Raw genomic sequence first — 12,302 nt, 5'->3', positions numbered from 1 at the left:
GAATCATTCCTAACAGAGACAAGCAATATTTGTTTCAGTGCTTAAAGTTCAACATTAGGTTTTCTCCTATATTGAGGAGAAATATCAATGTCCCCATTGTTCATCATAGGACTCTATCATGTTCCTTCTTTGTCTAGAAGGCAGGATAGTGTGGTGGTGAAAAATATAAGCTTTACAATAATAGAAATCTAGGTTTGATTCATAGTTTTTCTTCGTAATAATTGGGTTGGATTTTTTAAAATTACATAATTTCTCTTATTTCATTATCTTTAAAAAGGAGTAATGAAGTCTATCCTGTAGAGTCATTCAGTTCAGTTTAGGCACTCAGTCGTGTCCGACTCTTGGCGACCCCATGAATCACAGCACGCCAGGCCTCCCTGTCCATCACCGTCTCCCGGAGTTCACTCAAACTCACGTCCATCGAGTCGGTGATGCCATCCAGCCATCTCATCCTCTGTCGTCCCCTTCTCCTCCGCCCCCAACCCCTCCCAGCATCAGAGTCTTTTCCAATGAGTCAACTCTTCACATGAGGTGGCCAAAATACTGGAGTTTCAGCTTTAGCATCATTCCTTCCAAAGAACATCCATGACTAATCTCCTTTAGAATGGACTGGTTGGATCTCCTTGCAGTCCAAGGGCCTCTCAAGAGTCTTCTCCAACACCACAGTTCAAAAGCATCAATTCTTCGGCGCTCAGCTTTCTTCCCAGTCCAACTCTCACATACGTATATGACCACTGGAAAAACTGTAGCCTTGACTGGATGGACTTTAAGTCGGCAAAGTAATGTCTCTGCTTTTCAATATGCTATCTAGGTTGGTCACAACTTTCATTCCAAGGAGCAAGCCTCTTTTAATTTCATGGCTCCAATCACCATCTGCAGTGATTTTGGAGCCCCCCAAAATAAAGTCTGACACTGTTTCCACTGTTTGCCCATCTATTTCCCATGAAGTGATGGGACCAGATGCCATGATCTTAGTTTTCTGAATGTTGAGCTTTAAGCCAACTTTTTCACTCTCTTCTTTCACTTTCATCAAGGGGCTTTTTAGTTCCTCTTCACTTTCTGCCATAAGGGTGGTGTCATCTGCATTTCTGAGGTTATTGATATTTCTCCTGGCAATCTTGATTCCAGCTTGTGTTTCTTCCAGCCCAGCATTTCTCATGATGTACTCTGCATATAAGTTAAATAAGCAGGGTGACTAAATACGGCTTTGATGTACTCCTTTTCCTATTTGGAACCAATCTGTTGTTCCATGTCCATCTCTAACTGTTGCTTCCCGACCTGCATACAGGTTTCTCAAGAGGCAGGTCAGGTGGTCTGGTATTCCCATCTCTTTAAGAGTTTTCCACAGTTTATTGTGATCCACACAGTCAAAGGCTTTGGCATAGTCAATAAAGCAGATGTTTTTCTGAAACTGTCTTGGTTTTTTGATGATCCAGTGGATGTTGGCAATTTGATCTCTGGTTCCTCTGCCTTTTCTAAAACCAGCTTGAACATCTGGAAGTTCACAGTTCACATATTGCTGAAGCCTGGTTTGGAGAATTTTGAGCATTAGTTTACTAGCGTGTGAGATGAGTGCAATTGTGTGGTAGTTCGAGCATTCTTGGCATTGCCTTTCTTTGGGATTGGAAGGCTTAAGTAAAATAATTTACGTAAATCTTTTAGCAAAGTGCCTACCACAAAAATGTGAACTCCTAATATTATTACTATTTTGCCATTCAGATCTCAGTCATGTATCTATCATTGCTAGAATTAGTTTCCTTGTAATGCTTCAGAAAGTGTGGTAACGTGTGTGGTTAAGTGTGGTAAAGTGTGTCTGAAAATATACCAGGTGCAGAGAAGAATAATCAGTTCCCTTCCATCTGCACTACTGAGTCTGTTGCTACCTGACTCCTCAGAGAGACTGTGCTTTTGGTTATTCTTTCTCTTTCTTGTATATTTTTTCCCTTTTTTTGAAATTGATATGAAGTTCACATTAAAAAATGAGCTATTTTAAAGTGAACAGTTCACTGACATTTAGTAATATTATTTCACTATATTGTGCAACTGTCATCTCTGTCTAGTCCCAAAACATTTTCATCACCCCTAAATATAACCCTATATCCATTCAGCTGTTAATTTCATCCTTCCCAGGCCCTGACAACTACCAATCTCTTGTCTCTGTAGATTTACCTATTCTTCATATTTCATTTAGATAGAATCATACTATATATGACCTTTTGTGTCTGACTTCTTTCACTTAGCATAATGTTTTTGAGGTTCATCCACATTGGAGCATGTATCAGTATATCATTTCTTTTTCATGGCTGAATAATATTCCATTGTATGTATATACAATTTGCTTATCCATTCATCAGCTCATAGACATTTGAGTTGTTTCCACCTATTGTGAATGGTAGTATATACAAATATTAGTCTGACTACCTGTTTTCAATTCATTTGAGTATGGTAATTCTATGTTTAACCTTTTAAAGAGCCACTAAAATGTTTTCCACAGTGGCTGAGCTATTTCATATTCCCACCAGCAATGTATGAGGGTTCTGATTTCTCCACATCCTTAGCAGCACTTATCTGTCTCTTTCATTACAGTCATCCTAACGGATATGAAGTGGTATCTCATTGTGGTTTTGATTTTCATTTCATCTTTTTATGTGCTTGTTGGCCATTTGTATGTCTTATTTGGAGAGAGAGACACTGAAGTCCTATGCCTATGTTTAGTTGGGTTGTTTGTCTTTTTGTTATGATACTGTATTCATTTGAGATATATGTTTGCATCTATTTTCTCTCATTCTGTAGTTGTCCTTTGACTTTCTTAATAATGTTCAATGATGCACAGAAGTTTTAAAATTTGTTCAAGGTTTCAACTGTTATTTTGTCAAACATTCTTTCCAAAGAAAAGGTCCAAATACTTTTCTGGGTTTCCTCAGGTGGTTTGTGTCAGTTTTTTTTTTCTTTTTAATTTTCCCCATGAATGGACCATAGTTTCCTGTTTCTTTGAATGTCTTATAATTTTTGTTGAAAACTGGGTATTTTTAATATTCAGTTCACTTCAGTTCAGTTCAGTCACTCAGTCATGTCTGACTCCTTGTGACCCCATGAATCACAGGACACCAGGCCTCCCTGTCCATCACCAACTCCCAGAGTTCACCCAAACTCATGTCCATCAAGTTGGTGATGCCATCCAACCATCTCATCCTCTGTCGTCCCCTTCTCCTCCTGCCCCCAATCCCTCCCAGCATCAGGGTCTTTTCCAATGAGTCAATTCTTCGCATGAGGTGGCCAAAGTATTGGAGTTTCAGCTTCAGCATCAGTCCTTCCAATGAACACCCAGGACTGATCTCCTTTAGAATGGACTGGTTGGATCTCCTTGCAGTCCAAGGGACTCTCAAGAGTCTTCTCCAACACCACAGTTCAAAAGCATCAGTTCTTCGGCGCTCAGCTTTCTTCACAGTCCAACTCTCACATCCATACATGACCACTGGAAAAACCATAGCCTTGACTAGACAGACCTTTGTCGGCAAGTAATGTCTCTGCTTTTTAATATGCTGTCTAGGTTGGAGAAGGCAATGGCAACCCACTCCAGTACTATTGCCTGGAAAATCTCATGGACGGAGGAGCCTGATAGGCTGCAGTTCATGGAGTCACTAAGAGTCGGACACAACTGAGCGACTTCACTTTTCACTTTCATACATTGGAGAAGGAAATGGCAACTTATGCCAGTGTTCTTGCCTGGAGAATCCCAGGGATGGAGCTTGGTGGGCTGATGTCTATGGGGTCGCACAGAGTCGGACACGACTGAAGTGACTTAGCAGCAGCAGCAGCAAAGCTATTCCAGGCTGCCTACAACTGCCAATTGCTTTCATGTTCTGCTAGCACAGGGCCGTGGTCAGTCAGAAGCACAAGCCTAAGGTCTTTACAGATCTTTTCTGAGTATGCATCCATCCCTGAGATTGTGCATTTCATGTTAGGTTCCCAAGATAAGAGGTAGGTCTTATTACCCCAAGAATCTTCCTCTTCAGCTTCCTCATTTGTAGGCTTTTTCTTGTCCCTTCCTTCATCCTTTGTCCCAGGTAGCTTTGGGTATAGTATGTCTTTAAATGCTTTTATCAGCTGCTACTTGCAAAGTTCCTCCATCCTCAGTTCAGTTCAGTTCAGTCACTCAGTCACTTCCAATTCTTTGCAACCCCATGAACCGCAGCACGCCAGGCCTCCCTGTCCATCACCAACTCCCGGAGTCTACCCAAACCCATGTCCATTGAGTCAGTGATGCCATCCAACCATCTCATCCTCTGGCATCCCCTTCTCCTCCTGCCCTCAATCTTTCCCAGCATCAGGGTCTTTTCAAATGAGTCAGCTCTTTACATCAGGTGGCCAAAGTACTGGAGTTTCAGCTTCAACATCAGTCATTCCAGTGAACACCCAGGACTGACCTCCTTTAGGATGGACTGGTTGGATCTCCTTGGAGTCCAAGGGACTCTCAAGAGTCTTCTCCAACACCACAGTTTAAAAGCATCAATTCTTCAGTCTCAGCTTTCTTTATGGTCCAACTCTCACATCCATACGTGACCACTGGAAAAACCATAGCCTTGACTAGACGGACCTTTGTTGGCAAAGTAATGTCTCTGCTTTTTAATATGTTGTCTAGGTTGGTCATAACTTTCCTTCCAACAAGTATGCATCTTTTAATTTCATGGCTGCAGTCACCATCTGCAGTGATTTTTGAGCCCTCAAAAATAAAGTCAGCCACTGTTTCCACTGTTTCCCCATCTATTTGCCATGAAGTGAGGGAGGTAAAACAAAGGTCAGTTTCCTTACCAGTCCCTCTTCTGAGATAAAGAGGAATAAGAAAAATATAAATGATGGGAATTCCCTTGTGGTCCAGTGAATAGGACTCCAAGCTTCCCAGTGCAGAGGACATGCGTTCTATCCCTCGTCAGGGAATAAAGATCTTGCAAGCCGCAAGCATGGCACAGCAAAACAAAACAAAACAAAACCCAAAGAAACAAAAAACTTAGGGGAAAAAAATGAGATGGATTCTAGAGTTTTTCTAAAACATTTATTTACAGAGATAATCCTTGTACTGTTTGCCACAGATGTATAAGAGTACATAAGATGTAATACAAACACAAATGACTATCTTGGTTTGCTGACTTAGAGAGGATTATTATAAGAGTTTCATATATATATTTCTAGAAAAATGGTCACTCCTGTTTATCAAGGAAAATTAAAATTAGGCAGCGAAAATTGTTAAAATGGCGAATATTTTTATACATTTAAAAGATACCCCATTCTGATGAGCTTGCAGAAAGAAAAGTGAGTTCTCAGATCAAGTTTCAATTGGTTAAGCTTTTCTGGAGGGCAGTTTAGCAATATGTATACAAGAGGCTTCAAATGTTTTATACCTTTTGACAGTAATTCTCAATCTAGCAATTTACCCTAAAAAATAACCAGAGATGTGCATAATTTATTTGTGGTAGTATTTTCATGATATTGAAAAATTATAAGCCATCTAAATAAGGATAGAAAATCATAACATAAATTATGACACATCGAGATTTCCCTGATGGCCCAGTGGCTAAGAGTCTGCACTTCCAATGCAGGGGGCCCAGGTTCAACCCCTAATCAGGGAACTAGATCCCACATGCTGTATCTAAGACTCTGCTGCTGGTCACTTCAGTCGTGTCCGACTCTGTGTGACCCCATAGACGTTAGCCCACCAGGCTCCCCCGTCCCTGGGATTCTCCAGGCAAGAACACTGGAGTGGGTTGCCATTTCCTTCTCCAATGCATGAAAGTGAAAAGTGAAAGGGAAGTCGCTCAGTCCTGTCCGACTCTTAGCGTGGACTCTTAGCATGAACCCATGGACTGCAGCCTAGCAGGCTCCTCCATCCATGGGATTTTCCAGGCAAGAGTACTGGAGTGGGGTGCCATTGCCTTCTCTGTATCTGACTCAGGCAGTCAAATAAATAAATATATACACATCTATATGATGTATTATTACATAACTTTAAAAAATTAGGTTTTGAAAAAATATTTAAAGACATGGAAAAATGTGATATAATGTAATGAGAAAATTAGGATTCAAAATCATCTGCATCCATCTTATGATACATCAATATTATGCATGTGAGTATATGCATAGGAAAAAGACAAGAAGGAAAATGGCTTCATAAATATATTCTATTTAGGTAAAAATTTGTTAAAATTTCCATTTTTGTTATGCTTTGTTTCAATTTTCTATTTTTTATAATAAGAAAAAAGAGACATGAATGATAATGCCATTTCTATTGGGATAAAAGAATAGACATTTTTTCATGGTATATATTTAGTTTTCAAATTTTATTTTTAAAGTTTCTCATTCTTACTGGTTCTAATAATGAAGTTCTTTCACCTTTTCTACTCCCAGTGCAAATTCCTGGTCCTTTTTCATTTTAGTTTTAGAATCTATAATAAATTTTTGATGGTTTACCAAAATTTTAGGGTCAGTTTGAGTTAAAGAAAATAAAGTAGTAGTTTCCAATAGGGAAGAAATCTGGGGTCATCAAAACCTAGACCTAAAGTTTAGCTTCACCACTCACTCACTCTGTGTCCACAGGCAAATCATTCACTCTCACTGAGTTTCAATATTTTAACATTCAGTTCAGTTCAGTTTGGTCACACAGTCATGTCCGACTCTTTGCAACCCCATGAATCGCAGCACGCCAGGCCTCCCTGTCCATCACAATCTCCCGGAGTTCACTCAAACTCACGTCCATCGAGTCGGTGATGCCATCCAACCATCTCATCCTCTGTCGTCCCCTTCTCCTCCTGCCCCCAATCCCTCCCAGCATCAGGGTCTTTTCCAATGAGTCAACTCTTTGCATGAGCTGGCCAAAGTACTGGAGTTTCAGCTTTAGCATCTTTCCCTCCAAAGAAATCCCAGGGCTGATCTCCTTCAGAATGGACTGGTTGGATCTCCTTGCAGTCCAAGGGACTCTCAAGAGTCTTCTCCAACACCACAGTTCAAAAGCATCAATTCTTCGGCACTCAGCCTTCTTCACAGTCCAACTCTCACATCCATACATGACTACTGGAAATTTTTAACATTACAAGGGTATAATAATACTTTACCTCAAAGAACTACTGGGAGGCTTAGGGGGTAAAGGTCACAATAACTTCTGGCTGTATTTAGTAGCTGTAAAAATTATTAGGGATTATAAGGAAAGTCTTTCATTATTCTTCAGACATTTAATGAACATAAATATACACAATATTTAAACAGTGCACTACCTATAAGATAATGTGAAAAAGCATATTACCAAGGAGTTAACTGATTTAAATGACCTATGTCAGTTTGACCTACTGTTCTATTTCTTCTTTTCAGGTAAAGGATTTATCTCCAGACACACTTCTCCAACAGCATGATGATTTGGATTTGGCTTTGGATAGCTGTTACAGTGGAGATACAGTTGTTATTTTTCCAGGAGAATATCAAGCTGTAAATCTTGCTTTATTGACTGATGACATTGTTATAAAGGGTTAGCAAGGCATCCTTTTTAATTTTTTAATAGCAATGTATTCTGGACAAACTGTATATTATAAACATGGTTAATCAGATTACTAGAAATTAGAAGAGTTTTGCATTTCACGAAAATCCTGTATGTGCCTTTTCCAATTAATACTTTCTCACCTGTCCAGTGTGGGCTTCTAGGTGGCTTGGTGGTAGAAAATTCAGCTGCCAGTGCAGAAGATGCAGGAGATGAGGGTTCAGTCCCTGGGTTGGGGAGATGCCCTGGAGGAGGAAAGAATACTGCCCACTCCAGTATTCTTGCCTGGATAATCCCATGGACAGGACCCTGGCGGGCTACAGTCCATGGGGTCAGAAAGAGTCAGACACGACTGAGCAACTGAGCATGCACGCGCGTATGCACCTGTCCAGTAGTGTATTATCTGTACAGATGACCTCATTTGGACATACCGTACCAGAGCCGACCAATGAGACTGCTTCCCCATGATAAACAACCAAAGTCAGAATAAAACAAAAAAAACCTGCTCACAATATCTTCCATCAGCTCTATTTTTTACCTAAACTACTTTTTTCTCTTCTGTCTCCACAGCATTTCATATTACTATAGTAGAAAACCCAAATGTAAAGTTATATTAAAATATACTCAGTATTTTCTCTAAAAGCTTAATTCTATGGAAACTTACTAAACTAGAAGTAAAAAAGCAGAGTTTACTAAACTTGTTTTAGGTTCTGACCATATTTAGTGACTTTAGTTCTGCCCTTTTACTTTAAGGTTATTCCCATTGTCTGGCCAAAAGTCAAGACAGATGCCTTAAATTTTGCTATCATTTCAAAAATTGAGCATAATTTCCACTAGATTTTGATGACTGTAATGTTCACTTTGCTGAACTATATGGGTAATAAGGATATTTGTTAATTTTAAAAATTTGTTGTCTTTAATATACAACCCCTCATTTTTGGGTAGATGTTAAACTTCGATGATTGCAACGACTACTAGAGCAAACTTATAGACACGATTACAATAATCTTGTAACCTAATTCAGGAGTCTCTGCCAGTCTTTTTTATTATGGTTTTGAAACCAGGTTATGGTAAGATACTTTCTGTATCTTACACATTTTGTAGATTACTGCTCACTATGTAATATAGGGAAATATGTAGTGGAATGAGGATAAGTACCATAGGTACATTTAGGTTGATTATAAACCCAGATTCTTCCATCATGGCATCAAAATAAGGAAACAAGACTACATTATAGTTAAGTGTCTAAATGGTTGACTAATTACAAATGTTACTTGTAATTACTGAATGACTAACGGGCTTTAAGCTTTGGAAGTACTCATTTAATTATGTATTTTTGTCCCTATAAATCAGGAATTGGAAAGAGAGAGGAAATTATGATTACTTCTGAACCTTCTCATGACAATTTTGTGGTGTCCAAAGCTGATAATGTGAAACTAATGCATCTATCTTTGATACAACAAGGGACAGTTGATGGTATTGTGGTGGTAGAGTCTGGTCACATGACTCTAGAAAACTGTGTATTAAAATGTGAAGGAACGGGAGTATGTGTTCTTACAGGGGCTGCTTTGACTATTACAGACAGTGAAATAACTGGTGCCCAGGTATTTTATTTTATAAAATTTATGGCTTTATTTGGCTGTATATAACTTTGAGTGATCTTAATATGTAAACAGAAGGTACCAATTGTTTTATCTTTGAATGGAATTATAATTAAGCTTGGAAACTGACAAAAAGTAAATTAAACGAGAACAAGTACAAGCATGTCATTTTATACACTTACTATACTTAGGAAAGTGAACTGCCAAAGAAAGAAATTAGTTTTGTTGATGTGTGCTTTTTTAAAAAATAGGAATCAGCGGTTATAAACAGATTATGAGTCAGGTTAACAGATTTTAGCAGCATTATGAAGGATTTAAAGTACATATACATCAATTTTTATAACTACTGAGAATAATTGCTGTTAAGAGATCTTCCCTTCTAAGACGTGATTCGGGTGGGTGGAGAGCAATGTAATGGTCCATACAACTTCAGCCTTATTATAGGTCTAATGATTCTTTGACACAGAGTTTGTTTTCAATGTTTTAAACATTATTTCCACAATAAACTGTACTATTGTATTTTCATGTAACTTAATATGTTTAGACTGCTAATATAGAGCTTGAAAATTTTGGAGGTGTACATGTGTTTTGTAGATTGTTTTATTTGCTTTTAATTTACAGGGTGCTGGTGTTGAACTGTATCCTGGGAGCGTAGCCATTCTGGAACGAAATGAAATTCATCACTGTAATAACCTCAGAACCTGTGACAGTTCAAAAAGCACCTTAGGTGGAGTTAATATGAAGGTATTCTCATATTTTTTAACATAAGAATTATAAATATTATAAAGATACCAAAATATTAGCTTCAGCCTTAAATTTTAGTCTATTAAGTATGGTACAAGCAATTAAAACAGTTTAGATGGTAGTTGACAGGAAACAAATTTAGTCTTATAATAATTTCAACTTAAATTCTTAGTAAATAACTTTGAATATGAGAAAGGGGTAAGTTCTTTTTAGATTTTGTTTTCATTGAGCCAGACTTGTAGTATTAATACATTTGGCTAAGTAAAGTAAATAAAGAGGATAAATATATTAAGAAATATTTAAGTCATTCAAAAGTTGTAAAATAATTTAAGCTAACCAATTAAAACATAAATAGCAATAATTTGTAAGTGAAATGCTTTCCCGTTCTTTTCTACTTATGTAAATTCTACCTTTATAGGTCCCTCTCTCGACTTGTATAGTTAACGATAAACTTGAAAACTTCATATACTATTTCCTCAAACATTTTTGTAGTTAATATTACATTATTCCAGTATGAGGAAAATAACACTTGTTCAAAACTGAGATTCAGTTGTTTCAAGGTAATGTGTGAGCTTAAGAATTAAGTTTTAGAGTTTATGAAATGTTCATTAGTTCATATTTTTATAGAAATTACTGAAAACCCAATTTCCTTGAATAATTTAACAGGTTCTTCCAGCACCCAAATTGAAGATGACTAATAATCATATTTACAACAACAATGGCTATGGAGTAAGCATTCTTCAACCAACTGAACAGTTTTTTATTGTAGCGGAAGAAGCCCTCAACAAAGGGGCTGCTTCAGGAGATAAAAGAGATGATAATATGCTCTCCAAAGTAATGCAAAATCTGAATTTGGAAATGAACAATAATAAAATAGAAGCAAACTTAAAGGGGGATATTAGAATAGTAACAAGTTGAAGCATCTGGATTTAAAGTTTTATATTTCAGGTATTTAATAAATCTCATATCCCACAGAAATGGTCGTTTTAATTAAATTCAAATTTTATTAAGGGCTTCCCTAGTGGCTCAGACAGTAAAGCATCTGGCTGCAATGCAGGAGACCCTAGTTTGATCCCTGGGTTGGGAAGATTCCCTGGAGAATGAAATGGCAACCCACTCCAGTATTCTTGCTGGGAGAATCCCATGGACAGTGGAGCCTGGTGGGCAGCAGTCCGTGGGATCACAAAGAGTCACACACACCTGGGAGACTAACGCCCACTAGGTGAGCTAGCCTGATTGTATTTAATGCTCTCTCACTGAAGAGTCATTTTAATGTTTTTTAAAAAATGTCTTTGAAATAGCACACAACCTAAAAGCTAAATGGTAATACCATCACCACCCATTCCAAAAGCAAACATGGTTTAAAATTCTTTAAATTTTTTGGTCACACCATGGGGCAAGAGGAATCTTAGTTCCTTGACCAGGGACTGAACCCAAGCTCCCTGCACTGACAGCATGGAGTCTTAACCACTGGACCACCGGGGAAGTCCCTGAATATTGTTTCTTATAGCCTTAGTCCAATAAGCAGCGTTAGGTTTTTTACGTAGTTTCTGGCCAATTTATGGTCAATTCCTGATTCATTCCTACGTATCTGTGCAGGTAACTGGAATAAGATGTTATATAGGATTAACTACAGGAAACACAAAAAGTCATAATAAGACAAAAAACGAAGAAAATGTATTTCTTCCTTATGTTCAAGAAATCCAGAGGTAATCAGTTACAAAACTAGCAGATGTTCCACATGGGTACTATTAGGTGTTGAGTGCTAGAAATTCAAAGTGCTTCAAATTTCTTCTGTCTTCCATTTGTATGGTTTTCATCCAAATCACCACATGGTCTAAGATAGCAACTGTTGCTCAAGCCAAGAAGGGATAAGACCTCTCTACTAAGTCATACACATTTCAACTTTTATGCCCCCCGCCCCCAGCCAGAATCTAATCACATGGCTCTGAGTGCAAATTAAGCTAGAAAACCTTTAAATTGGATTGCCATGTGTGCTTTACAAGAGGGTTTTTTTAAGAAACTGGTCTTTTTCACTAAGCACAATTTACATTAATTTCAGGATATAAAAGGAAATAAGCACAGGCTTCAGCCCTTCATCTTTCCTTCTGCAAATTTGATCAGTCCTGGGTGTTCTTTGGAAGGACTGATGTTAAAGCTGAAACTCCCAATACTTTGGCCACCTCATGCGAAGAGCTGACTCATTGGAAAAGACCCTGATGTTGGGAGGGATTGGGGACAGGAGGAGAAGGGGACGACAGAGGATGAGATGGCTGGATGGCATCACTGACTGATGAGTCTGAGTGAACTCCGGGAGTTGGTGATGGACAGGGAAACCTGGCGTGCTGCAGTTCATGGCGTGGCAGTCAGATGCAACTGAGACTGGGCTGAACTGAATTTAGAAGTGTGTGTTACTATAATCTCTTAAGGCTTAG

The 12,302-nt window shown here is 38.3% G+C and overlaps 1 protein-coding gene across 1 annotated transcript in view; it reads left to right on the top strand.

Annotated features, from left to right (window-relative positions):
* The window catches only part of SHCBP1L (SHC binding and spindle associated 1 like), a 38,352-nt gene extending 27,567 nt beyond the window's left edge, over positions 1-10,785 (top strand). The window contains exons 7-10 of the mRNA XM_052654190.1: positions 7,360-7,513; positions 8,876-9,126; positions 9,745-9,867; positions 10,534-10,785. Coding sequence (XP_052510150.1) covers positions 7,360-7,513; positions 8,876-9,126; positions 9,745-9,867; positions 10,534-10,785 — 780 coding nt within the window. The remainder of the gene's footprint in view (positions 1-7,359; positions 7,514-8,875; positions 9,127-9,744; positions 9,868-10,533) is intronic.
* Positions 10,786-12,302: the final 1,517 nt, after the last annotated feature.

Source organism: Budorcas taxicolor, chromosome 16 (genome assembly GCF_023091745.1).
Source record: "Budorcas taxicolor isolate Tak-1 chromosome 16, Takin1.1, whole genome shotgun sequence".
Taxonomy (NCBI): domain Eukaryota; kingdom Metazoa; phylum Chordata; class Mammalia; order Artiodactyla; family Bovidae; genus Budorcas; species Budorcas taxicolor.
Note: the sequence above shows the minus strand (reverse complement) of the source record. Positions and strands in the feature narration are given on the sequence as shown.